The sequence below is a fragment of the Peromyscus leucopus genome, chromosome 2, assembly GCF_004664715.2.
Source record: "Peromyscus leucopus breed LL Stock chromosome 2, UCI_PerLeu_2.1, whole genome shotgun sequence".
Lineage (NCBI taxonomy): Eukaryota > Metazoa > Chordata > Mammalia > Rodentia > Cricetidae > Peromyscus > Peromyscus leucopus.
In genome coordinates, this window is record NC_051064.1 from 110,622,240 (window position 1) to 110,648,111 (window position 25,872).

Consider the following 25,872-nt stretch of genomic DNA (forward strand, 5'->3'; position numbering starts at 1 on the left):
GCGCCTCTCCCCTCCTTCCCAACATCAATGGAGAGCTCTTCCTGCCTGCAGCCGGGGAGCAGCTGAAAGGTCCAGCCATTGATCTACTCTTGGTTGCTGATGGCTCCAATCAGCTTAGCCTGCCTGTCCTGGGTGACCTTGGCAAACCAATTAACCCTACTCTGTCTGCTTTCCTGGAGTCCTGTTTGGGAACACTTGTTGGAGGGAGGACGGGCGGGGAGGACGGGATGGGGTGAGACAACACTTGGGTCTCCAAGTCCCAGAGGTCTGAGCTTGGATTGTGTCCCTGAGCCAGATGAGAGGCCCCCATCTCTTCAGCCCAGCTGGAAAAAGAACGGCCGCCCCGAGGCTGTCCTCAGATGGGTACGAGGAGGCTTGAGGAAGGGCTGAGTAAATGCAAGGCCTGTCACCACTGTTCCCAGGGCGTCACCACTGCTCCTCAGGTCCACCTTCCTTCTCTAGACTCCGCCTTGTGCTTGCAGGAGGAGGTGCATGACCCAGAGGGCTTGGAAGGTCCCGGAAGGGGAGAGATGCTGGCAGAACAGCCCTCCTGTGATGCGCTCTGCTCCAAATGCCATTAATGGTCATAAAATTATCCACAGCTTTTTGGAGGCCAGTCCCAGGGTTTGCCTCGGTGGGACAATAAAACTGCATGCAGAAACGATCTGGAGAAGGCGAGGACGGCCAAGCAGAGCCGGCGTTTAAATGAACTGCAGCCTGCTCTCATTAACTCAGGCCATTCACATTTGTTACCAGGGATTTCTTTTTAATTAAAAAACAACCAAGTTATTAAAGCATAACCCTAGGAAGGGCTGGCTGGGCAGCCGCCGAATCCAGCAGAGCAAGCGGTCCGCACAGCAGGACAGGCCAGTGCCGTGCCGCCAGGGACATGGCTTGAAGCAGATGTTATTTGGAGCCCTCACCCATCCCGGGGCCTTCTCATCTGTACACTGTGAAGTGCTGTTCGGAGCTGGGGAGAGTTAGTACTGCCTGTCATTGGCGACATGGGCTCAGCTCAGCTAGGACTGGGGATGCCGTCTTAAAAGGCCACTTCTTATCACACAGAAGCGTGGGGTTGGGATCTGGCAGACTCAGGACAAGAGCCCGGCACAGATTTCTAGCTGGGTGTTCTTGAGTGATTATTGTAATTTGCATGAACTAGAAATAAGAATACTCGTATCGCCCTGGCAGGCAGTGGTGCATCATATATGGCCTCATTGCTGTCCTTGTCCTTAGCTCAGGGATTTCCTGTTCTCCTGCTCAGGGTTGACAGTCCCTAGAGTACTTGGGCTGTTAGTAATATTTCCCACATCTCTAGAGCATTTTAATGTTTCAAAGTGCTGCATAACCAAAGCGCACCCTCCATTCCTGGGGCTTCTGTAGGTGCCAGCACTATGTGCATACCCAGAGGAGCAGGGGTCAGACACACACTGGAAGGCGCCTGAGTTCTGGGTTCTGGGAAGTGAAGAGACCTGTGCCATGACCCTTGGGCCCAAAGCATTTACCCCAGAAGCGACAGGGCATAAAGCCTAAAGGATAATTTCCAGATTAACCGCCATTGCCCATAGATGAACAACTGTGGATGAGGGACAATGGGAGAAGCTTATAGCAAACATGTCTGACATCTTTGTTCACTTTATGGGGACCTTCGGGCCATTCCATGCTTTAACTGAAGCGTTCACAGAACCTATAAGTAGACTGGAGTGTAGAGTATAGGATAGTTGGGCCATCAGAGAACCACAGGACACAGAGATGAATAACCATACTGCCTGTGGCATGATGTGATTTCAGAAGCATTATAGAGGGAGCTTTGGTACCAAGTGGCTCCAGATAAAGGTGGACAGACACCTCCTTCTTGACCCGTGCGCCCAAAACGTCTCCAGTTCCTGGGTCCACTGGTGCAGCATCGCCAATCCAACCACTGAGGCAGACCCGAGATCACACCCCCCAAGTCTGGCACATCAGAACCCGAGCCCCTGCCCAGGGTCTGAGTTCCCTCTCTGAGGGGGTTGGAGGTAACAGTCTGCGGACATCGAGGCTCCATTGGTTTGGCTCACCGGTGTTTCTTGCTCCTGGAACAGTGTCTGATTCACAGAATCCCATTTGCTGACAGCCACTCAAGCAGTGGAGCGTAGCGTGCACACCTGAGAGCTGAAGACTCACATCACAGATTCTGCCGAGTGATTCTGGGAATCAATGAGTCCCAAGCTTCAACTGCAGCATGGTGTTCAGGTGGCCTCAGGGCTCTGTCCTCGTCCCCAGCTCCCTGGTAGCTGTCCATTCACCTGTCTCCTCTTTCCTGTTGTTTCTGCCTAGTGAACGGGAGCTATGGACACTGCTCGGAGAAGAGCCTGCTGGACCTGGACCTGGCCGAGGGTCCCAGCCCTTCCTGCCACCAGGGTCTGTTTCTCCCTGCAGGGACTCCACCGCCCCGGGGTCATCCCCCTGTCTGCGAGAGGCTGCTTCATTTCCCCCACCCTAACAGGTACGTGCCCATCCTGTCCACCTCACCTAGTCTGCCCAGCTAATGGGACACAGAGAAACTGAGGCACAAGAGGGCCAGGGTTGTGTCTGAGTCTATTGACACAGAGGTGCCTCGTATAGGCCCTCCTTGTTTTGCCAGGGGACCCTAAGGGACACAAAGATGGTTTAAATGAGGTGCGTGTCCCTGTCTCACAGCTGAGGTGTCTCCTCTTAGAACATTAGGAACTTCCAGCCAGAATTCACAGTTCACAGTGAAACCTCTGCTAGGACCCTACCCTCTCCGCTTGAATGTCATGGGAGCACACTACTGATCCCTGGGGACACCTTCCCCGAGCCTGCTTCACCGGCAAGAGGCTCTGGATACTGGCCCTCATATAGTCTGTCCTCCACCGCTCCAGCACATAGTTCCTGCCCTGTGCTAAGTGCTTGGCCAGTGCGGAGTCCTTGGGGGTAGGGGCAAGGATCTCCATTCCAGGAGTGCTGAACAGTAGGAACCATTACTAGATAAGAGGACACTGAGAATTTCCATTCCCGGTGGCCTTTGATATCAGTGAGACTTCTGTTTTGAAAGAGTTGTATTCATTTGGTCAGGCTGTCATAATAAATGTCATAGACTGGGTGGCTTAAATAAAAGGCGTTTACTTCTCACAGTTCTGGGGGGTCGGAAGCCCCAGATCAAGGGTTGACAGGTTTGGTTTCTCCTGACCTGTCTCCTTGGCTGTCACGGCCATCGCTTTATCTCTGTGGTCTCTGCTCCTGTCTTATAAGGGAAGCAGGCATGCTGTCGTAAGGACCTTCATGACCCCATTTAGTTTAATCTCGTGCTCAAGGCCCTGTCTCCAAATGCAAGTACTCTGAAGGTTAGACTTCCAGCATATGAACTGGGAGAGGGCCGTTCAGTCTGTAAGAGGAATAACTATCTTTTAGGCTTCAAGTTGCCCACTCTTTAGTCACGTGTCTGTTGCCTGGATTAATCACCGAGGCTGTGGCAGGACCCTGTTTGGGGGGGGGGGGTTAATTCTGTGTTGGGCTGTGCCAAACCAAGGTGTGATTGCACTTTGTTTTTGTTTGCTTTAGTTTTGCTAAAAAAAAAAAAAAAAATCAGAAACACCATTTGTCCTTTTAAATACCATCTTGACAGTACAAAGCACAGGAGAGTCTGTATCCAGAATCCTCTGGATGGGCTGGATTTGAGCCGACACATTTAGACCCCTCATTTTCTAAAAGAACATGGCCCCCATTCTAGACCATGCCCGATTCTACTGCCCCTCTAGGGTGGCCTTCCTATGCACTCTGCTGCCCTTCTCTGCCCCTAACCCTTGCTCTTCCACCTGGGTTCCTTCAGCGGCCACCTGCTGGTCACCTTGCCTGCAGCCTAGTTCCCGATGTTAATGATAATGACTGCCGCATGTGAAGACCATCTCACTGGGTCCCACAGTCCTGGGCCCGGGTCCCCGGCTGTCGAGTGGCAGCCATGAAGTACTTACTACAAGTCACCGGGTAGATACTGACCTCCTTAGCCCACAAATGGCATAAGAGAAACTGAGGCAGGGGGATGTGTGATTTATGTCACTGGCCCAGTTACATCCATCTGGAGGCAGCTCAGAGGTTTAAGTAACATGAGCAGTGTCCCAATTGTGTCATTTCTGTGCTAAAAACGGGTGTCCTCCCCACCCCCGCTACGGTCCGTATAATGTTCGGGTAAGATCCTGTCCTACTAGCCACCCCGGGGAACCTTAGGACAGATATCTGGCTTCTAAGAGCCCTTTTCTTGATCTGTAAAGAACAGAGAAGCACGCAGTAAAGAGGCCTCTCGTAGAACCAGAAGGCCTCGGCATCAGGCCCCAGCTTCCTGCCCCTCTGCTGCCTCTGCGACCTTCCGGCTCTGTGCTGAGCGGGCCCACATGTTTACAACCTGAGGCCTTGGCCTTTCTCAGCCCCTCCCCCGGCTCTCTTCTTTTTGCTGGAACTCTAATATTTCTCATCAGAGTGTTCATGCTCTCTCAGGGGGCAGCTTCCCAAAGACAGAGCCTGGACTTCAAGTCACCTGTGTCCTCGGCACCACACGGCACTGAGTGAAGAAGCCTCAGCCCAGGCTGCAGGCTCTGAGGGCACAGAAGCATGAGCCGCCTAGGTGTGAGGGCCTTTACCCCTCACACCTCGATTGCCAAAGCTGATGACTCAAATTGAACAGCTTTGCAAAGTGTCCAAGACGGTTGTCAAAAGGAGGTTTACACCCTCGACTTAGAATGTTGATGCCCTAAAGAGATGGCGTGGTTCTCACGAGGTCATTTGACAGGTAGGGTGCTGGCTTCGCAGTCATGGCATTGTGAGGGTACTGGGATTCTGGCTCACAAAGCCCCGGGTGTCTGCTCTTGCTCCGTCACCTTTGGCTTTGCAGGTACGAGCCTGTATGAAACAGGTGGCACATGTCCTTTAAAGGTTTGCTCCTGTACCAGGCAGAACTTAGTACCCATCATTCCACTGTTAAGGGAGAAGGAGTCAGCTCACGGGGGCGGGGGTGGGGTGCCTGGTGCGTCCGCCTCTTAGTCACTGTGCACTCAGGGCCCTGGGCTCACAAAGTCTAGAGGGAGTTACAGAGCTCACCCCAGAGTGACCAGAACCACCTGTCAGGCCACACAGAGACAGGGAGAGAAAGCCAGACCCTGCCACACCCATGAGACCTCAGGCTGGAGCCTCCCACTGGTCCCACAGAGGCCATTCTGATGGCTGTCAGTGATGTTCCAACTCAGCCAGGTGCTGCAGCCGTTGGCTGATGGCACTCACTGACCCGGATCCTCCCGCTGCCATCTGCCGGCCTGCCTTTGCCAGCACTGTGCCCCTCCAAAGCAGCAGCCATGGTTTCGTTTCCCTAAATTTTACAAAGTGCCTCCGTTCACATTCACTCCTTCAGTAGCACTTGGTGCTGGCTGTGGCAGGCCCAGTGTCCCCACCCCTGGGGATTGGACGTGCCTTTGCCCCTCAGCAGACATGCTCAGAAGAAAAAGAGCTCCATGGACAGTTGCTTGGTGTCTAAGAGGCAGACGTTTCCCCCAGGTCTCCATTCAAGGAGAGCTTGCAGTCAGTTCTGCACAGGAGACGGAAACTGGGCTCCTGGTCCAGGCCTGGCCCTGGCTTGCTACTGCATGATGGCTCGGGCCCTGTTCCCTCCACTGACCCTGCAGTGATCCAAGGTGAGAGGCCAAGCTCTGAGCGCCCCGGGCTCTGACCGTCTCTCCCCCTCACTCCCGTTCCCTCCACTCATTGTCTAGAGCTCTTGGAACCAGAGGGGCAGGGGGCTCAGCTCTGGCTGGGAGGAGCCATGGACAGTGGTCTTGCAGACCCTCTCCTTCCCTGACAGCTGACCTTTAAACCTGGCCATCCGCCTCTTGTTTACATATAGTGGTGTGGTTCTTGTCTCACAGAGGAGGAAGCAGAGTCAGACAAGCCTTGCTAGTCAGGCTCTGAGCATATGGCCAGACCTCAGTTCCTGTAGCAAGTGGTAAGATGCCTCTGCCAGTATCACCCTCCAGGTCTCTCCCATCTTCTGGTAACAGTCTCGCCCTGATATTTCTGCCTGTGTCTTACCTTGTCACCACCCCAACGGTGGACAGGTCCATGCAGAAATTCCCTTGCCTCCCTAAGCGTGGCCTCCTATAAAGGAGGGATGAAGGGCTCTCTTCCACTGGGGAAACTGGACCCCGCACGTGGTAAAGACGGCCTCTGTGGCTAGCCCACGTCCTGCCATTATCATGACCAAGAACAGGATTATCAAGTTCTTGCTGAGGATAGAGGCCCAAAACTTGCCCAGAGTGGAGCAGTTTGCCCGAGTTTGCCATCTAGAATGGAGCCGACCCCAACCTCAGACCTGGTCTCCCATCTCCCATGTTTCTCCCCAGAACTATAGCTTCCCAGACTCACATCTGAGCTCACAATTCTGGGCCACGCTGCTAAGACTCTTGTCCCTTCCCTCTGACTGTGCCTCAGGCTCCCTCCCCGTCACACTGACTGTGTGGGACCAGGTAGACAAGCTAGGTACGGCTAGATGTCGTTAAATGAAGGAGATTGCAAAAACTGAAATTTTAAAGGGCATGTACGTGGAATTTAAACCCTGCTGGACCCGAAGACGCCTCAAAATGCTCACCATAGCCTTTTGCTCACAGTACTCACTTGAAGGTCACGGGGGAGGGTCAGGGCTGACCCCAGGGAAGCTGGGAGGCAAGCAAGATGGTATCAGAAGTGGTGAATGGGCCAGGTTCTGGCCAGGGGTTGTATCTTTCCTGGTGTGCTCGTTCATCCTGGGTTAGCCTCCTTGCCTCTTCTGCCTCGTCCATCTCTCTGTAGGCTGCCTCTTCCTCCTCTTGCTTCTCTGCTTCCTGCCTCTTCCCTGCCCTTGGCACAGCCAGTTCTGGTCTTTCCCACTCTGCCTCTTAACCTCCACTTCTTCCTTGGACCCCTCCAGGTCTCTGTCTTCTGCTTCCCCCCAGCCCTGCCCGACCCTCACCACTGGAGAGTGCCTACCTTCCATAATCACTCTGACCACTGTCTTCCAGGTCGCCCAGACCTCAGGCTACCTATGTGAATGGCGGCAGCCTCCCAGCAGCTCAACACATCAAGCAGGAAGCCCTACCTGACTACCAGGCCATGGCCAGCGCCCACACGCCCCTGCCCACCCACTGCCGGGCCCCGTCTTCCACAAGCCTGCAGTCAGAGCTGGACTTCCCAGGCCGAGGCCTCCCTAACCCTGCACCTTCCTGCTACCTTCTGGGCAGTGAACCTGTCTCAGGCCTGGGTCCCCAGCCTGAGGCCCACCTCCCCGAGGGCAGCCTGAAACGCTGCTGCCTCCTGGGGCTGCCCTCCACCTCTTCAGCCGCCTCCTCACCCTGTGCCTCCTCCGACATCAATCCTGTCGTCCACTCTTCCCAGACAGCTCTAGTCAGCTGTGTAAACGGACTCCGGAGCCCACCTTTGCCGGGAGATCTCGGGGGCCCTCCCAAGCGATCCCAGCCTGAGCCTTCATCCAGTGACAGCCACGAGGGCAGCTTGCAGCTCGAAGCGTGCCGGAAGTCAGGCTTCCTGAAGCAGGAGCCCCTGGACGAGTTCTCGGAGCTGTTTGCTCCCCACCAGCAGGGCTTGCCACCCCCCTACCCCCTGCCTCAGTTGCCGGCCGGCCCCAGCCTCGGAGGCCTGGGGCTGGGCCTGGCGGGCAGGATGGTGGCCGGGCGGCAGGCATGCCGCTGGGTGGACTGTTGCGCGGCCTATGAGCAGCAGGAGGAGCTGGTGCGGCACATCGAGAAGAGCCACATCGACCAGCGCAAGGGCGAGGACTTCACCTGCTTCTGGGCCGGCTGCGTGCGCCGCTACAAGCCCTTCAATGCCCGCTACAAGCTGCTCATCCACATGAGGGTCCACTCGGGCGAGAAGCCCAACAAGTGTATGGTGAGTCCGGGGCTGCCCGGCCCTCGCAGTGCCCGCACAGGGCTGCGCCACCCTCTGTCCTAGAAAGAGCCCCTTAGGAATGAGACCGGGCTCCCACCAAGGCCAGGGCTGTGGGCGTGGCCAGTGAATAAGACCATCTGGGTTCCCGTCCCTGGGCGCCTGCGCAGGACTGGCTTGCCCTTGCCGGGTGTCCTGTCCCCAACACTGAAGCCTTAGAGAGGTATTTGATGTCATTTAGGACGCCACACAGCAAGCCTGGCCAGACTTGTCTTTTCCATGTCACCCGGGGGGCGGCAGATGGCGAGTCAAGTGGAGAGCGTGCCCTCCTCCAGCACTGGCTTTTACCCAGTGCACTTCACGGGCCTAGCTCCTGTAGAGAGGTACTGGATCCCTAGGGCAGGCCTGGAGCTGAGGCTGCTCCAAGGGCCAGCGTAAGACCCTGCGCAGCACCAACAGTGCTCTGGCTGGGGTTGAGACAAAGGTCTGGGGAGAGAGAAGCATGCGTGTGTAGATGTAACCAGCCGTCTTATTCAATAAGAAACACAGGGCCAACACAGAGATGAAAGCCAAGAGGTCAGAGCAATAGCTAAGAGCTAAAAACCTTACCCTTCACTGTCGCTGTTGTCCTACCTCTCCAAAAGAGACCCACTTCCTGTGTGTCTGTCTTTTTATAGTTTCTGTTCTGCCTTCTCATTGGTTGTAAACCCAACCACATGACCTCCTAGTCACTGCCTGTCTGTGCAGACCTCCAGGTCTTCTGTGGTTGGTATTGAGATGAAAGGCGTGTGTCTCCAATGCTGGCTGTATCCTTGAACACACAGAGATCCGCCTGGCTCTGCCTCCCAAGAGCTGGGATTAAAGGCGTGCGCCGCTGCCGCCCAGCTTCTCGCTAAGGCTTGCTATTAGCTCTGACCCCCAGGCAACTTTATTTATTAACATACAATTCACATTTTAGTACAAATAAAATACCACCAAATGCGTGTGCATGAGCATCCATGCAGGAACACGTGAGTTGGAAGCAGGCCCCCTGGCCTCTGGCCCTTCTGGCAGGTCACATCCATGTCCTGTGCTGGCTGTAGTGGAAAGTCCTATGAGGAGGCTAGGACAGCCTAGGGTGAAGGGCCGGGACTCAAGGGTGCCGCGCAACACTAGCAGCACGGACCCCGAGACCACGCCTGTCCCCCCTTCCTAGCTGCCCGGTGTAGTGTTTCCAGCCTGTAGTTTCTTCTGCTGAGCACTGATGCCCTCACCTTCGGTCCCTGCTCAGAGCACAGGGTGACATTCGTGGGGTGTCAGGTAGGAAGCACGGGTAACTGTGGTGTAAAGTCAGTCTCTTGGGACCACACTTGTCCCCAGGGCTCCTCTGCTTGTGACACCGTGCACTGGACGTAGACTGGGTGTGCGCTCCAGTCTTGAAGGTTAAGGAGTCTGTCAGTTCATAGATAGGCTGCAGCTGGGCAGCCTTGAGGAGGGGGGAGGTAGAGGCTGGGCCTGGGAGCCATTGTGTGGCACAGAGGTGGGGGAGGGGCACTGAGCTGGTGGAGAACTTGGAAGTCTTGGGGCAGAGAGTGTGAAGGCAGGAGGCAGATGACTGAGCTAGTCTCTGAAGATGCCACACCCGTGTGGGGTCTTAAGACGCATGGCTCAATGAGAGATGTGCCTCTCCATGATGGAGGGGATCAACAAGTCCGTAGGCCAGGGCTGCTGGTGACAGCCTCTCTTTAACGCTGAGTCACAGTGGTCAGTCACAGCTTCCTCCGGTTGGGAACCCATGGTGTCTCTGTAGACCTAGGAAGTAACCTGAGGCGGCCAGCATCCTTCTCATACCGGGGCCTTCTATGCAGAATGCCAGCATCCAGGAGTGCCCTATGACCTAGGCCTTCCCTTGAGCTGCAGTGGAGGCCCTGGTTGCTCAAAGCAGCCTCAGGATCTCTCCTGGTCACGGTTCCCACCTGATTCCAGCCTCTACAGGACACTGGGGACCTAGACTTGGTTCTGTCACAGTCTGAAGGAGCTCACATTCAGGGATGTGTCCTCAGGCCATCAGGGACCAGGCTGTGACAGTCCAAGATGGAGTTTGAAGAGGCCCAGGGAGAGGAACCCAGAGGGCTTCCTGGGGGTGGTGTTGATGCCTACTGGGGAATGCAATTTAGTCTTTATCGGGGGACTATGAAACCCAGGGCTTTCACATAGGGAAAAACAAGGGTCGAAGGTCAGATAGGTCTGTCCAGCCTCCTATACTCTTGGCTTTACCCCCTCCATGTTAGACGCTTAATGGCGGCAGTTTAGGCAAGCAGCTGCTGAACGCCAACCCCATAGGTGTGTTCTAAGTGGCAACTCCGTGTGATCCTCACCATAGCTCTGTGAATAGAGAGAGCTGTGTTCATGCCCATTTTACAGAGGAGAAAACTGAGGCTCAGAGAGATTGCACAGTTGGCTCCAGGTCACACCGTTAGTCCGAGAAAATAATAGAAGCAGCAAGATGACAGAGGCTGAGAATCAGCATAGTAGCGATGATGTGGTAAATAAGTTGTTCAAAATGGTAACACTAGTAGCCGCCGGAGTGGGATTGAACCCACATCCCTGTCGATTGCGGGGCCCTTGTTAATTCACATGCTTCTCTGGGGCCCTGCCGGGTGCGGCCATCTGCAGTGGGAACCTCCGTGGAGCCCCACCCCAGGCTGCTCCTGCCCGTGGCGGGTGAGGGCACCCTTACGCTGGTGGAGTCGGTAACCAGGGAAACGGGCAGACCCCAGCCCACACCCAGGTGAACAACAGCTCCCGTCCCTGTGAAATTATTAATTTCTCATGACAGGCCTGTGCTACTCTGTCTGTAATAGACAAAGGAATCTTGGACCTGAGGCCTCTGGAGGACAGGAAATAGATGAGACGTTTTGATTGAGGAGTAAGTGGCCCCCTAAAATAGCAGTTAATCCTTTTATTATCTTCCCAGCAGCATTTCCACAGCTTTCATGAGGTCAGCCCCCCTCACCCCATCTCACTGCAGCACCCCCGTGCCGGCAGCTGGTTTAAATTTGGCCTCTGCTTGATCGGGTACCAGGCAGCCTGGGTGTGGAGAGAGGGGAGCCTGCTCCCCATCACCTCCCCACCACTGCCCCTTAGTCCTGAGCCCTGCTGGCCTCCAGGTAACCCCGCCCTCGCCTGGCCCTGTCCTGCCCTGCCTGGCCAGTCCTGCCCTGTTCAGTAAGAAGCCCGAGGAAGCTTCTAGATCTCCCTGCAATATCCTGTTGTGGTTCGTGTTGTGTCGTCGTCTCGGTCTTATTAAATCCGGGGCTTCGTCTGCGTTACCATAACAAGCCCATGTCCAACCCAAATACTGACGCGGCGCCTCGAAGACGTGGACTTTGGAGAGATTAGTGCCCTGCTTTTCTAGGTCGGTTCTACCAGACAGTCAGGATGCTCATTGTCTGAGCTGCAGAAGCCCGCAGCTGTGAGGCAGAGAGGGAGATGGCAGCTTCTGGGGACAACCCTGCCCTCCCTGCGGGGGGCTCTGTGAATTAACAGCGATGCCCAGAAGGATCCCTTGCTGTGGTGAAGAATTTTAGCATCACTGTTAGCCTGCATGGAGACCGAGGGCAGAGCAGCAGGGCCCACCCAGGATCCTCCATACCTGTCTCCCGACTTGGCTCTGCCGTGTGCCAGCTCTGCCGCCTCAGGCAGGTGTCTTACCGTCGTCTCTCAACTGTGGAACGATCGTTTATAAGATGAGGCAGCAATAGTAGTTGACCTCCAGGCTTGTTGTTAACAGGATTAAAAGAGACTATTCTGGGAGAGTGCATAGTCCGTCCCCTCCCTCTCCGGCATGTGCTCTGTATTGATGTCTCTGGGGACAGGTGCAGTGGTCCTTCCGGGTTAGGACAGAGGCGCTTAGGGCTTTGTGTGGAGGGAGAGAAACCAAAGGGAGCCATCAGTGGTGGGGCCTGGTCTTGAGGTTGCTGAGCCCTGCGGCCTCCACTGACAGTGAGGTGGGCAAAGCAGCTTCAGGTGCCCTGTGGGGCGGCGTTTTCTAGGGAGCCCTGTTGCATCTTTTCTGGATGCTGCTCTGAGCCAGACAGAATCTGCACAGGCATCCATCTTTCTGCGCGGGTGAGCAGTTGGAATCCATCTGTTCCCCATCCTGCCCAGCCTTGGCCAGACGTAGCCTTCTGTCTTCTACAGCTCTCCTGTCTTGTCAGTCTGGTCCAGGTACCTTTGAATGGTGACCTGGGCACCGCTGAGCATTGCCGACAGCCAGAGTGAGCCAAGGAAGGCAAAACCCAGCCCCTGAGGGCTCCTGGGAGGGGCCCACCGCTCCCCACTGGGGCCAGAGCTACATCCATGCCTTGCCTTAGACTCCTCATCACCTTGCCTCAGCAGTGCCTACCCCCCCCCAGAACCCCGGTGCTGGGGGAGGGGAGGAAGAAGAGCGGGTTGTATTCTGAGAGTCTCGCTCTTTTGCCAGGACAGTGCGAGGCTCAGCTTAGAACAAAGCTGGGCAAACTACAAGGCCCCGAGAGGCTGGTCAGCTTCCAGGGGTCACAGGCTGTCAAGGGCAGGGACCCATGGAGCTGAGAATGGAGGCAGCTTTTGACGTCGGATATCCTGTTAACATGGGAGGTCAAGGGGGACAGGGGACCTGGTACCCACAGGGACTCGATACAGCCAGCCACAAGTCAGCATGCCATTTCCTGGGGAACTGGCTTCGGATGCCCACAGCCAAGCAGCCCTCTCTGCCACCCGGCCCAGCTGCATCCCACCCATTACCTTTTCCCAGCCTCTTCCTTCAGCAGCATTTGCCCAGGCCTGGCAGACAGAATCCCCGAGCATCTGCCCTGCTCCTGGCTCTTGAGCCCAGCCCTGTCAGGTTGAGCATATTTTGAGGCTAACACTCCAACTCACCATACCATCCGAGCCTCATCCCAGGAACTCCTTGGGGCCCTGAAATGTCTGGGTGGGCAGGTCTACCGGTCCTTCCCCATATGTGCAGATGGGACACAGGGCAGGCAGAGCCAGAGAGGGTTGTCAGGAGCCTGGTGTTGCGCAGCCAATGCATCAGTTGGAAGTTTAGGCTAAGAAAGTGACCCTTAGACAAGGAGAGACCCACTCCCTAACAAGCTCGCCTCTCTGAGCAGAAGTGATTGAGGAAGAGACCCTGATGTCAACCTCTGGCCTCCACATGCAACCACACAGGCAAGTCCACGCACATGGCAGGGGGAGGGGGCACTCCATCCTTGGAGCATCCAGGGCAAAGGGATCCTGTCCCACTGTGTCGATAGGAAGGGTATTCTAGGACATAGCGATCAGCGTACCCATTGTGCAGGTGGGAAGGCAATGGGAACAGCAGTGTGGGGCAGGTTCACACCCAGGCTGGGACACCAGGAGTAGGATTGAACCTAGATCTCAGCCTGACTCCAGACATGTCCTTAGCCACAACTCCAACTCACCTCTCAGGTGGGGAGTCAGGTAAATATCCAGACTTGCAATGTATTCTGCAAGCTTTCAGGGGCCCTTGCCTGGCCAGGTTCTGGGGTCACAGAGGGGAATCAATCCTATCCTGAGCTCAGGAGACAGGCCTCTAAGTCACCCAGAGAGCCTCTTGGCTATGACTTGGTGGGTTCTCTGTTCTGTCTGAAAGGACAGATAAGTCACCTGAGAGCAAGCCCCTGGTCAGAGTTCCTAGTCGGGCTTGAAGGCTGCGTAATGGAGTGTGCTTTATCATTTCTGTCCTGGAGGACTCTGCAGCAAGAAGTCCAGAGGAGCCACCCTGCTCTGTCAGCTCAGCCGCCCTGCTGTGGAAATAGGGCCTGAGTGTCCCTCGCCTCATTCCAGGGTTGGGAGGTACCTGAGTAGGGAGACAACTTGTGAGTTGGCATCCAGAAGTGCCCATAGTGCCCACCCACCTCTCTGGGGCCACGTCAGCTCCTCATCCATCTCATTAGGGGACAGGGGACGCCAGAGCCAGAGCGGTGTCAGGGCTGCTGTCACCCAGAGGGTCCCAGGGGTCCTGTGCTGCTTGCCTCCCCCCCCCCAAGGCTCTCTCTCTCCCGGGGTTCCCACAGGGTTTGCACTCTCCCAGTTTAGTCCTGTAGGCCTTGGTGTCTGCTTGGCAGCCTCCTGCTTGTCCTTCCCATCCAGTGCGGTGCTTCCTGCCCACCTCCTTCCCTCAGCCCGCTCTTCTCTCTGGCACTGTGGCCAGCTGTCTCAGAGACTGTATGACTTTCCCTATCGCTGTGACAAGAATGACCTGAGGAGGGGAGGGAGGTTCCAGGCTGAAAGGCTCTGCAGTCCATCATGGCAGGGAAGACTGGGTGGTGGGATTGGGACGCCGCTGTTCTCTGGCTCAGGAAGCAGAGAGGGGTGAATGCTGGTGCCCGCTTTGCCCACACCTCTTGACTCAGTCTAAGGCCCCAGCCCATGTCATGGTGATGCTCATATTCAAGGTGGGCCTCCCCTCCTCATCAGCATCCCTAGAGGTATGTTTCCATGGTGATTCTAAATCCAGCCGGGTTGACAATGAAGGTTAACCCTCGGAGAGACTATGGCCTGGCCTTGGTGGCAGAGAAGCAAAGTTCACTTGCTAGGTCATGGGCCTTTCTGCCCCGGGGCTGAGCCAACTTGTCTAGAACAGTCCCTGTGAAGTCCTGACCCTGGTGAGATCCCAGTGTTGTCACATCTGCCTCCTTGGCTGGCACTCGGAGCTTCTCGGCAGGAAACCCTGTACCTGGAAGCTGCTGTCAGCGTGACTGGTACGAGCCTGACCAAAGTCCTCAGCCTACACTGTCTTCATACCTGTGATGGGAGGTGACAGGGCTGTCCTGTGGCTTCAGACAGCAGTGACAAATGGTTCTGACTGCCTTGGACAATTTTCCTCCGGAATTGGGGGCATGAGTCCCCAAAGAAACAGGAAAGGCTGTTGTACAAAAGATTCTGCTGTGGGCTGGCTTTGTGAGGTCTCTGCATGCCACCCTACTGCACCTGCTCCTCCATACCTGCACCCTACATCTGCCACCACCAGCTCCGGCCTCTCCCAACACATTTGAATTCAGAGCTGTCCAGAACCCATGTAAAAGGATGCGGCCTTTCTGTGATCCCAGCATTCTGGAGGTGGAGACAGATGGTCCTGGGCAAACTGTTAGCTAGACCAGCTGAATGAGCGGGCTCTGTTCAGCGAGAGACCCTGATTCGGTAAATAAAGTGGGGTGTGATGGAGAAAGACAGTGACTTCAACCCCTGGTCTCCGTGCGCGCGCGTGCGCACACACACACACACACACACACTAAAGCCTGAGCCAGGAGCTAAGCCGGGTTGAGCAATGGCCAGTGCCCATGTTAACCACAGTTCAGATCTGTACTCTGCCCTTTGGTCAACGGAGAGCTTACAAATCACCAAGCCTGGATGAAGGGAACTGTGTTGTGAGGGTGAAATGGACTGCAAATGTGGAGTGGGTGCTGTGTCCTGGTGCTGTAAGGACCTGGAACACAGGAGCCCTGGTACTTCCTGGAACCCTCAAACCCAGCTGCTCACGTTGGTGAGAGTCCCTGGGAGAAGCAGGCTCAAGGGGACCCACCAACTGCTGTGAGCTCAGTGCTGCTCTGTGGAATATGAAAAACATTAAGGATAAAAAAAAAACCAAACCACACAACCTTCTGAGTCGAATTTAAAATAACAAAAGAAAAACAGCTTTTGAATTTAATGTAAACGGAATTGAAATGATTCCCTTGTTGGAATGAGAGAGTCAGATAAAATCAACAGCGACGCTGAGAAAGTGTCCAGACTGCCTTTTCCAAGGGGACGTCATGGAGATGGCAAGCTCCACAGTGAAGCATTAAGTGATCCTGTCTCTGGTGTGTGGCAGATGCCTGGCCAGAACTGGCAGTGGCCTCTCAGGGATGGTACAGGACAGACTTAATCAGGGCACTGCCCTGCCAAGTGGGAGCTGGAGCCTTGGATTGCCCCAGACACAAGATGCTCCAGAGAAGGCATGGCTCCCCCTGCAGAGACCTGGGCTGCTCTGTACCGTGTCCTTCCCTTCCCTAACCTTTCAGCATGGTGTTACTGACACTCTGGGCCAGGTTTAACCAGAGTAATGGGGGATGGCGGGGTGGGATGGGATGCAGGATGGGCTGGCAGCAGAGACAGAAGTCTTCCCAGGGTATCACGATAGCTGGGCTCTGATGAGCTGAGTAGGAACTTCTCGGGTGCAGACCAAGAGGAAAGGTATTACAGAGAGAGGAATCTTTACCCTTGGTGGGTGTGTAGAAGAAGAAGGAGAAGACTCCTTAAGTCTAGATGGAGTCTATACGCATGATGACTGGGAACAGAGTGGAGATTGTAGTCGGGCCTCTGTAGTCCTCAGAATCCAGTAAGCAACTTTCACTCTACCCTAAGGGCGGTGGAGAGTCCCAGGAAGGTCCTAAGCAGAAGAATGACATGGTCAAGAGTTGACATTGGTGTAGGCACAAGGGAAGAGGTGACAGCAGGCAGACACCAAGGCCTTTGAAGAGGAATGGTCCTGACCCAGAGCCCTTCTTCCCAAGGTCCTTCAGAGCAGCCTGGCTGGGACTGTGCCCCAGAGGCAGAGCTTGGCTGCCAGCCGTCACTGGGCATCCCCTGGCTGGGCTCAGTCAGCTCAGCATCTGCACGCAATTGGGCACCAGAGCCCAGTACCCCTTAGAAATGATACCCAGCACATTTACCAGTGGGAAATGGGAGAGACATTTCCCATCACGTGACCTGGTAAAGTTTGCACAACTTCTCTTTGTTTTCCATCGGCCCCCACAATAAATCTTCTTCCACTGCCAGGACTGGGGCCACAGGGCCTGTGAGTGATTAGGGTTCAGCTCCACCTCCTTGCCCTGCATTCCTCCTGCATGGGTAGTCGTAGGATGAGCCAGTGCATCAGAGGCTGTGCGGTCTTGCGAGGGTCTGGGAACTGAGCTGTGGGAAGTCAGCCTCCTCTTGCCCCTCTTAACCAATGGCAGTCTCCCTGATGGACCTGCTGTGTTGGAGACAGAAACCTCAAGGAGCAGGGGCCACTGCCCAGGGGATGGAACAGTTGGACCAGAGGCCTCTACGGGACTGTGCATCCTGGGTGAGATCTGAGGTGTCTGTGGACGTGAACATGGCTAGCTGAGTGATGATTTTCAGTGGGAACCCTTTACCAGCCCTTGCTCTAGAGAGTCCAGAAGGCACCCCAACCTGGAAGTGACATTCGTACCTTCCCTGGCAGGACTTTGGTGCTTGGGAAACGTGCAGGACGTGGGTAGATTCCCTTCCCAGTGGGAACACTGAAATCAACAGGGTTACAGCCATGGCCAGGTTTCAGTTCTCCAGCTCCTTCCCCAGCTCTCTGTCCTGTGTCTTCCCATGATCCACAGTTGCCTTTACACTGGAGCTGACCCCCGCATCTACGCTTCGCAGCACCTGCTGAACCTCATGTTTGGGGAACCCATGTGGTCTCCGGTGTCATTTCTGACTAGGCTTCGTTGCCAGGAAACTTAAGTGATTAGAACTCAAGTTTGGCTCTAAGTGGAGAAATGAATCTTCTGTGACCCCTGTACTTTCTTATGCTCTACACCCCCACCCCATCGGCTCCCAGCCATCTCCCCTCAGGCATCCAGAATGAGGGGAGGGATTCATTGAGGCCACGGGTCCCACTGCCTGGGTTTGTTCCTTTGCTATTTGCAGATTTGGGGAATGAAGCCTGTAGAAAGAATTTGGCTCGCTGAAGGTCAGCTAAGAACCACTGATCAGCACCCATGCCTCCTGCCCATCATGCCTACTAGACAGGGCTGTCCTCTGCTGGACGCCTGCCGTGTGCTGGGCCCCATGCTGAGGGCTCAGATGCCTCACTCAAACCCTGAAGAACTGAGGAAGAAGCTTCCAGGATTTGGCATCTCATCTAGAGTTCCTTCTGCCCACCACCCCACCCCAGTAGCCGATCTGAGGGTCCAGGACGTCTGGAGGTGACCTGATGAGTTCAAGGAGGGAATGGTCACCTGTGTTCAACAGAATCCCCTTCGTCCTGGTAATCCGGTACCCAAGACACTGCCTGGCTGCCTTCGAGGAGAGGGTTTATGCCTCACCCGAGTGGTGTGCATTGGAGCAGTGTGGTGACTGGTGGCCATGGGTGTCAGGCCCCAAGGAAGCTGGGTGGGTACAAAGGCCCACACAAGCATGTACAGAAGTGCTCGGCTCTCCCTGGGGGTTCCAGCCCTTTCTTCATTAACGTGGAGCTACCTAACTGTTGGGGCCTCCATATCTGTGTATGACAAGAGATTTGGTTAGATGAAGCTTATCGCTCCTCTGCCCCTGACGCATCCGTCATGAGATAGCACAGAACAGGGAATAGAGCCCATTCCCTCCTCCACGTCTGCAGACAGACTTCAGTGGCTGGAGCCAGTAACTCTACCCTTCACAGTCTCATTTTTCATTTCTAAAGTAGAAGACATAGACTCCAGCATCCCTTCATCTTCTGGAACTCTCCAGAGGCCCAGAGTTACATCCTCCCAGTTCTGGCATGGCCAGCAGGAGGAAGGAGTCAACAATAAAGGGAGAGGCAGGCGGGGTCCTCCTGGACCCTGACCCTAGTTCTCCTCCAGCCTCTCTGGCCTCCGGGCTGCTTCTCACACATGCCGAGCTCATTAGAACCACATGCTCTCTGCATGGCTGTTCCCTCTCCCAAGTGTCCATACTCCAATCTGACCTGTGTGCATTCAAACCCGTGCTCCTACGCCACCTCCTCCAGGAGGCCTTCCCTGACCTGTGGGTCAGCTTCTACCATGCAGCCATAAGCTCCATGATGTCTAGACTTGTTTGGATTTTGTTTCTTGCTGTGTGTTCAATGCTGTCACCAGTTCCTGGCTCAGAGTATGTGAGCTAAACAAATGTCACCAAATGAAGAGTGGTCCAGAAGGGCCCCGTTAGAAGTCTTATAAGTGGGGTGTTTGCACCGTGTGTGTAGGGGACTCCTCAGTGCCAGGTGAGACTGAATTGGACCGTCCAGGGAGCCCAGCATCTGAAACATTGTAGATGCTGAGCACTTTCCCACCTGGTTCCTCCCTTGCTCCGTCTGCAGCACCGGTTCCGAATTCCTGGAGCATCAGACACCAAGGAGACACCATCCCCTTTACCATCTTGGAAACGCATCCTGGTTCCCATGATGCTGCTGCAGCTCAGAGAGAAATTTGCAGTCAGGTCCCTACACAGTAGAGATGCCCAGTACTCAGTCACTGCTGCAGCTGGCCACCGAGCCACAGAGCCTAGTTTTATGGCCAAGGCCACAAACGGGGCAAGGGCACAATTTGGCATTAGATGGCAACAAAAAGACTCATGTAGCCCAGGGATGTAGCAGGGGACACGGTGGCACCACCCAGAGCAGCCACTCTGGGAAGAGTGGGAAGGAAGCCAGCTGCACCGGGTGGAAAAGTGTTGTCTCTGCTTCTGTGGTGAGCCACTTGACCTGACAGACGTCCACTTTACGGATGAGGAAGCCCAGGCTGAGAGCTGGAGGGCAGTCCCCGGCCTCACACTGCTCTGGATACCGGTGTCTGGAGGTTCTCTGCAGTGTGAAGTGTCAGGCCCCTGGCCCTTGCGTCTACCCCAGAGAGCGTGGAGGGAGCCCAGGTATTCTTTGCTGTCCCTCAAAGACAGTCACGAGAACCAGTGGTGATTTGGGGCCGATCCCAGCACTTAACCCGCACACAAGAGGTCTGGCTGAAATAAGAATTTGCACCATAAGCCCTGGGCTTCCTCCTTCCTCCTTATCTGCAGGAGGGTGGCCTATTTCACAGAAATGGGAGGAGACACAGAGGTGGAGCTCGGGAAGCGGGGAGTGGGGGTGTCCTTGGACTTAGGCCTGAGAAGAGTGAGGCTCTAGGCTGTGTGCAGGAGCAGACTGTTAGGGAACCCCACTCCTATTGGTAGGAGTTGACATGGCCTAGAATGCAGATAAGCCCTAGACCAGCAATTCTCAACCTGTGGGTCTTGACTTCTTTTAGGGTTGCACATCATATATTTATATTATAATTCATACAGTAGCAAAATTACAGTTATGAAGTAGCAATGAAATAATTTTATGGTTGGGGGTCACCACAGCCTGAGGAACTGTATTAACGGGTTGCAGCGTTAGGAAGGTTGAGAACCACTGCCCTAGACACTTCACTCCTAGGGAGACCTAAAGCCTGTTCCTTATGGTGATATTGGCTGACCTACCGTCTTGTTCCTGGCTCAGTTTACCTGTCTGTGCTATGAAATGATAAACCTGTCCTCTCTGGCTGGGGTTTTTATCCGCTCTCCAAAACAGTCTCATCTTGAGACCATTGTTCGCCTTCCCCAAGAGGACTCTCAGCTGGAGTTGCAGGCGTCACAAAGCTGCCCGTGGTGAGACCCAGGGCAGGACAGGCTCTTGTCACGTGTCTCCTGGGGTCTTCTGATGCTTGTGCTGGGTGCAGAGGTGTGTCCCCAACCAGTTCAGAACTGAAGGCTGTTCCTCAGTGAAGTGGGCCGTGCTGAGTACTGGGGAAGACAGGTGTGGTCCCCAGAGCAGGGCTCCCAACTCCAATCGATAGGAACAGAGGAGCCGGCTGCCAGCACTCAGCACCTCCGTAGGAAGCCGGCTGCTTGCTCCCGGAAAGCACCGGCCCTTTAATTGTCTCCACATTGAGAACCAGGAGTGTCTATCCTGATGATTAGCTGATGAAGTCAACCAGAGATTCCCTCCCACAGCCCGCAGGGGTTTAGCCTTTGGAGAGCTGTCTGAGGTGGTTCCTAGGGTTCAGTTAGACGCATCTGGAAGAACGTTAGCTTCCTCTGGTAAATTCATGATCGATGGAGAGAGGACTGTTAATAGCAGGCTTGTGCCTCAGGTGGGCTGGGCAGGTGGGACCTGAAAACATTCATTTCCCATTGGTGAAGTGGGGAAAGTGAGCAGGACCCTCTCAAAAAAAAAATTATGACAGCATTAACATAAAGACAAGCAGGTTAGAATCATCTCACTGACTTACATTCAATCTGTGTCTCCCCAAAAGCCAAGCCAGCAAAGGCGGGGAGAGTGAGGAGTGCCCCTCACTGGCCTCCCATATCCCCCTGCCTCGGTGGAAAGGGAGGCAGGGGGACACACAGAGTCCACTGTGGCATTCTGCTCTCTTCTCCTCCAGGTCGTTTTCTTTCTTAGCAGGGAGCCCTTTCTCGTCTTCATAGTTTTTGCAGGAAAAGGTCTATATGCAGTTAAGTTGGCATCAGTTAGAGTATGTATGTGGAAACCCTAAGCTTGTATAGTTAACTAGATTGAACCCTACATTTTCTTGAAGGTTTCTGGTAGCCAAAGCAGAGAAGGCAGCTTGTTGACTTGCAGAATTCTTTTCATCTAGGAAAGGAGGAGGACCAGCCAGCTTATGTGTTGGGGCTGGCTTTGACCTGGGTACTGACCCCTTATGAGGTCTTGACGGGAGCTTTGAGCCAGTGGCTGGGGGAAGGCTAAGCCAACAATTTCTGGTTAACCTGTTGCTGCTATGGTTCCCAAGAAACCTTGCTAATGGTCTTTGTAACTCTGCTATGGTCTTTGAGAAAAACCAAAGGTGTGTGAATGGTGGCGGTGATGATGCTCATGTCCCAGTCTGTATTATTCTGTCCATACAGCCAACTGTACAGAGGAGAAGGGGGCTTGGAGGAGTGACCTGGCATCAGGCTTCTGCAGCAAGCAGTCTCTCTGCAGACTCCAAGGCTCAGTCTGTTACTTGGGGCTGATAAGCCTGGCCTGGCAAAGGAGGGAGCCACTACCCGCTGGGAAGAACCACCTGTGGCCACACGATGTTGTAGAATGTTATTTTAAGGTGTGTTGCTTTTGTTTACGTTGCATTTGTTTAGCTCTGTGAAGCTGTGTTACTGTGCCTGTCTAAAACACCTGATGGTCTAATAAAGAACTGATCAGCCAATAGTGAGGCAGGAGAAAGGACAGGTGGGGCTGGCAGGCAGAGAGAATTAGTAGAAGGAAAAATCTTGGAGAAAGGAGAAGCCAGAGAAGGAGGAGGGGCCAGCCACCCAGCTACACAGCCAGACACGGAGTAAGAAGGAAAGAAAAGGTATATAGGAATAGAGAAAGAGAAAAGCCCCAAGGCCAAAGATAGACGGGCTTATTTATTTATTTATTTATTTATTTATTTATTTATTTATTTATTTATTTATTTATTTTGTTTTTCGAGACAGGGTTTCTCTGTGTAGCTTTGCGCCTTTCCTGGAACTCACTTTGTAGACCAGGCTGGCCTTGAACTCACAGAGATCCGCCTGCCTCTGCCTCCCGAGTGCTGGGATTAAAGGCGTGCGCCACCACTGCCCGGCCAAGACGGGCTAATTTAAAGTTAAGAAAAGCTGACAAGAAACAAGCCAAGCTAAAGCCGGGCATTCATAAGTAAGAATAAGCCTCCGTGTGTAATTTATTTGGTAGCTGGGTGGCAGGCCCTCCAAAAGAGCAAAGACAATCGACAACCCAAGGCCCATGCATTCATGTGGGGTGTTTTGGCAGCCCTCACGTAGAGAGAAGCAGAGTCTGAATGAAGGCCCTGGACCAAGCAGGAAGCCTGCATTAGCTCCTCCATCCCAACCATCCCAGGCCTATGGGTGAGAGTGTGATGCTTTTGTGGTCTTGGTGCCGTTGGGGTCACTCTGGCAGGGTGCCCCATCTGCCAGGCTTCTCTGATCCAGGCTCTGGGGGAGGCTTGGGGATCTGAGAGGGATCAAGGAGAGGCAGTGGAAAGAGGCAGTGGAACTATGTCATGTAGGGACCAAGAGGAGCCGGGTAAATGCCTGAGTTCCTTGGGCAGGTGGATGGATGCCCACACAGCAATCAGGTGGAAGGAGGCGGGGGGGGGGGGGGGGTGGGCACAGACTGGAGCCCTTGCCCCAGTGCTGGCCCAGGCTGTGTATTGGAGCATGTGGTCCTGTGTGCATGCGCACACACGTGTGGTTGGCCACCTGCCCTCAGCAGCAAGCATCCACACAGGCCGAGTTAGGCAGGGGTTTGCTCAGAGAGGAGGGACTGCAGTGGGCAAGCAGCTGAGGAAAGCCGGAAGGCAGGCTGTGGGATACATTTCAGAGGGGCCCAGTGAATGGGGAGGGGGCCCTGTGCTCAGAGCAGTCCGTATAGGCACGTGCCAGCAACTGCCAGAACATGTGACATGGGTCTTTTAACGAATACACTAGAAACAGTTCTCTTTTGTGGATGAGAAAAACAAAGGCATGGAGAAGTCACGTCACTTACCCAGGAACACACAGCTGTTGCTAGAGCTCAGAGCTGACTAGGAAAGAGTGTGGAATCTGGGAGGGGCTGGGTGGGGTAAGTTAGGGAAAGACACTTTATAGGTCACCCAGGCAGCTGACCCTAGACAGGAGGAGGACTGGGTGGAGAGCAGGCCTTTGCTGAGAGTAGCATGTGAGGTCAGGGTTGGAGGTGGATCTCCAGAAGCTAGTGAGGGGAGTTGAGGGGTTTCTGCAGGTGTGGGAGTGTCTGAGGTGGAGGCCGGGCACATCAGGCTCTCCCGTGAGAGCATCATGGAGTCCCAGGTGCAGGGAGGGCCATGCGATGCTCATGCTCTGTGCAGAGTGGGTGGTGGGATGCTGCTCTTGCCCACGGGGCCTCCAAGAACTCCAGCATGCTCCTGCCGACTATACTCTGCCCGTGTCTCCAGAAGCGACAGCAGGGCCGTGGCCAGGACACCTTCTGTCCTCCAGGACAGGGGAGGGTCACTGCAGTCTTCTTGTGCCACGGCCCTTTTGCGGTCCCCAGCTCCAAGCTGTGACCTTGTGCATAGCTGTGTGTGTTCATTGACCTGTCCGTGATTCGGATGCTTGCATCCCTCACTGGACGGTGGCTCTGTGCCAAGTGCCAGTCACTCCTCAAGGACTCCTGCTTCACACAGGAAGGCATGCTTCTGACCTGAGCCGGTGTGGCCTGAGTCATACAGCCTCCCCCGGAAGAAGAGAATCAGGAGCCCCTCTCCCCCAGTCCGGGACATCCCAGAGCAGAGACCCCACAGAGGGGAGGCTAGGTGTGCTGTGAGAGTATGAAGGAACCCTGAGGGGTGTCTAGGAGAAGCACAAGAAAAGGCCGGGAGGCGAGAGCATGCCTGAAACACTGAGGGCTGGAGAGAGAGCATCCGGCACCCACTGCTCAGCAGGTCAGGGGCAGCTGCAGGGCCCGCTCAGGCTTCGAATCCATCAGGTCTGCCAAGATCTGCTGGGGCCGGGGGTGCAGCTGGCCACAGTGCTGACTGGCACATGTGCTCTTTTGACAAGCAGGCCCCAGGGACCTGGGGGCAGGGTGGAGAGGGGAGCTGTGTCTAATGGGAGCTGTGTCTAATGGGAGGGGCCACCCCAGGGCCCTGCCACTGATCATGGGGGTCATATGAACAGTAATATAAAAATAGCACATCTGACTCCTCCTCCTCACCTTGCCCTGTTAGAAGTGGCTTCTACAGAGACGCAGGGGTGTCTGTCCGTGTTTACAGGACGCTTAGGAAGGGAAGACAGAACGGACAAGCTCACACTCTAGGAAGTGAAGAGACCAGGACTTGCTGACTCACTCTTCTGTCTCGGAGCCCTTACTCATGCTAATTTCTTACCATGTTTGATAGATTCAGAAGAACATCCGTGAAGTCCTGCAACCACACTCCAGCTTCTGTTTAGCATTTTCTGTTAAAAAAAAAAAAAAAGGAAAGGAAAAGACATGGTTTCTCCACACACTCATGTGCTTAAAAAAAACTGTTTAGTTTTGCTTAATTTAAAGATTCATAAAAGCAATATACCGCCTGTGGGCTCCACAAGTTTTTCATTGAATATTGTGTTTAAGCTTCTGTGCACATTATCATAGAGCTATAGCTTAGATTGTGGAATTCAATCTTTCGGGATGTTTCCATTTACTGTTAGTATAGACTAGGCTGCTGTGAAGGGTCTTGCTCATTCCTGTATGTGTTTTAATCCATGGGAGTTTCCTTAGAATGCATGCCTTAAAATGAAATTGCTTGTTTGGGAATGGAAGGGAGTACCAAACTGTTTTTAGAGGTGGTTTTGAGCAGTTTGTACACCTCCCTGCAGGATGGGGAGGCGCTCTGCTCTGTGGTCCGGCAGGTGGGAGGCGGCCCCTCGCGCAGTCTTTGTTGAGGTGATCACTGATGAATTGAGCACCTCACCTTGGTTTATAGATTCTTCACGCTTCCTCTTCTATGAAGCCCTGTTTCCCAGTCTTACTAGTTACAGGGATTCTGGGTATCTTCTGCCAGTTTGTGAATGACGGTTTTACTTTTAGCTCTTGTCCTCTGGAGAAGGAAGTTATTCACTTTAATGAATTATCAACCCTCTCCTTTTTACTTTTTTTGTGACTATTACAAGAACTCTTTCTCTACCCTGATGCCATAAACGGATCATCCTCATAAGGATTTATTTTTTAATTTTGCTCCCACTTTTGAGTTTCAAATTCATCGGAATTAGAGTCCATGGTGTGAGGTAGGGATCCAGTTTCCACATGGACATCCATGTCATTGCTCACTGAATTATCCATCTCCCGGGTCCTGGTGATTTTCAGTTTCACCCTGGCATGTATTGGGTTTCTCTGCATTTGTAGATCTGTTTCTAAGGCTTCTGTGGCATTAGTCAGGTTTTCTATCCTGCCCCACTACCACATCACCTTAATTATTATCACTCACACTCAGCTTTGACGCCTTCTTGACGTGCGTCCTGGCAGAGGTTTCAGTCCGAAGCTGGCCTTTCTCTCTTGACTTCTACAGAGAAGTTTTCCATTGCAGTGGATTCCACCTTGTGAACATTTCCTGTATATCCAAACCCAAAGCCTGAAGGTTTCCCCTCTGCAGTCAGTCTTCTTGGAATTGTGTTGTTCCATTTAGACCTAGGATCCAGTTGTAGTTTCTTAAGTTAATCTTTGTGGCAGATGTAAGGTCT

The 25,872-nt window shown here is 54.2% G+C and overlaps 1 protein-coding gene across 2 annotated transcripts in view; it reads left to right on the forward strand.

Annotated features, from left to right (window-relative positions):
• The window catches only part of Glis1 (GLIS family zinc finger 1), a 195,357-nt gene that overhangs the window by 116,520 nt on the left and 52,965 nt on the right, over positions 1 to 25,872 (forward strand). For both annotated transcript variants that reach the window (XM_028888345.2, XM_037202785.1), the window contains exons 2-3: positions 2,317 to 2,485; positions 7,038 to 7,923. In XM_028888345.2, coding sequence (XP_028744178.1) covers positions 2,317 to 2,485; positions 7,038 to 7,923 — 1,055 coding nt within the window. The remainder of the gene's footprint in view (positions 1 to 2,316; positions 2,486 to 7,037; positions 7,924 to 25,872) is intronic.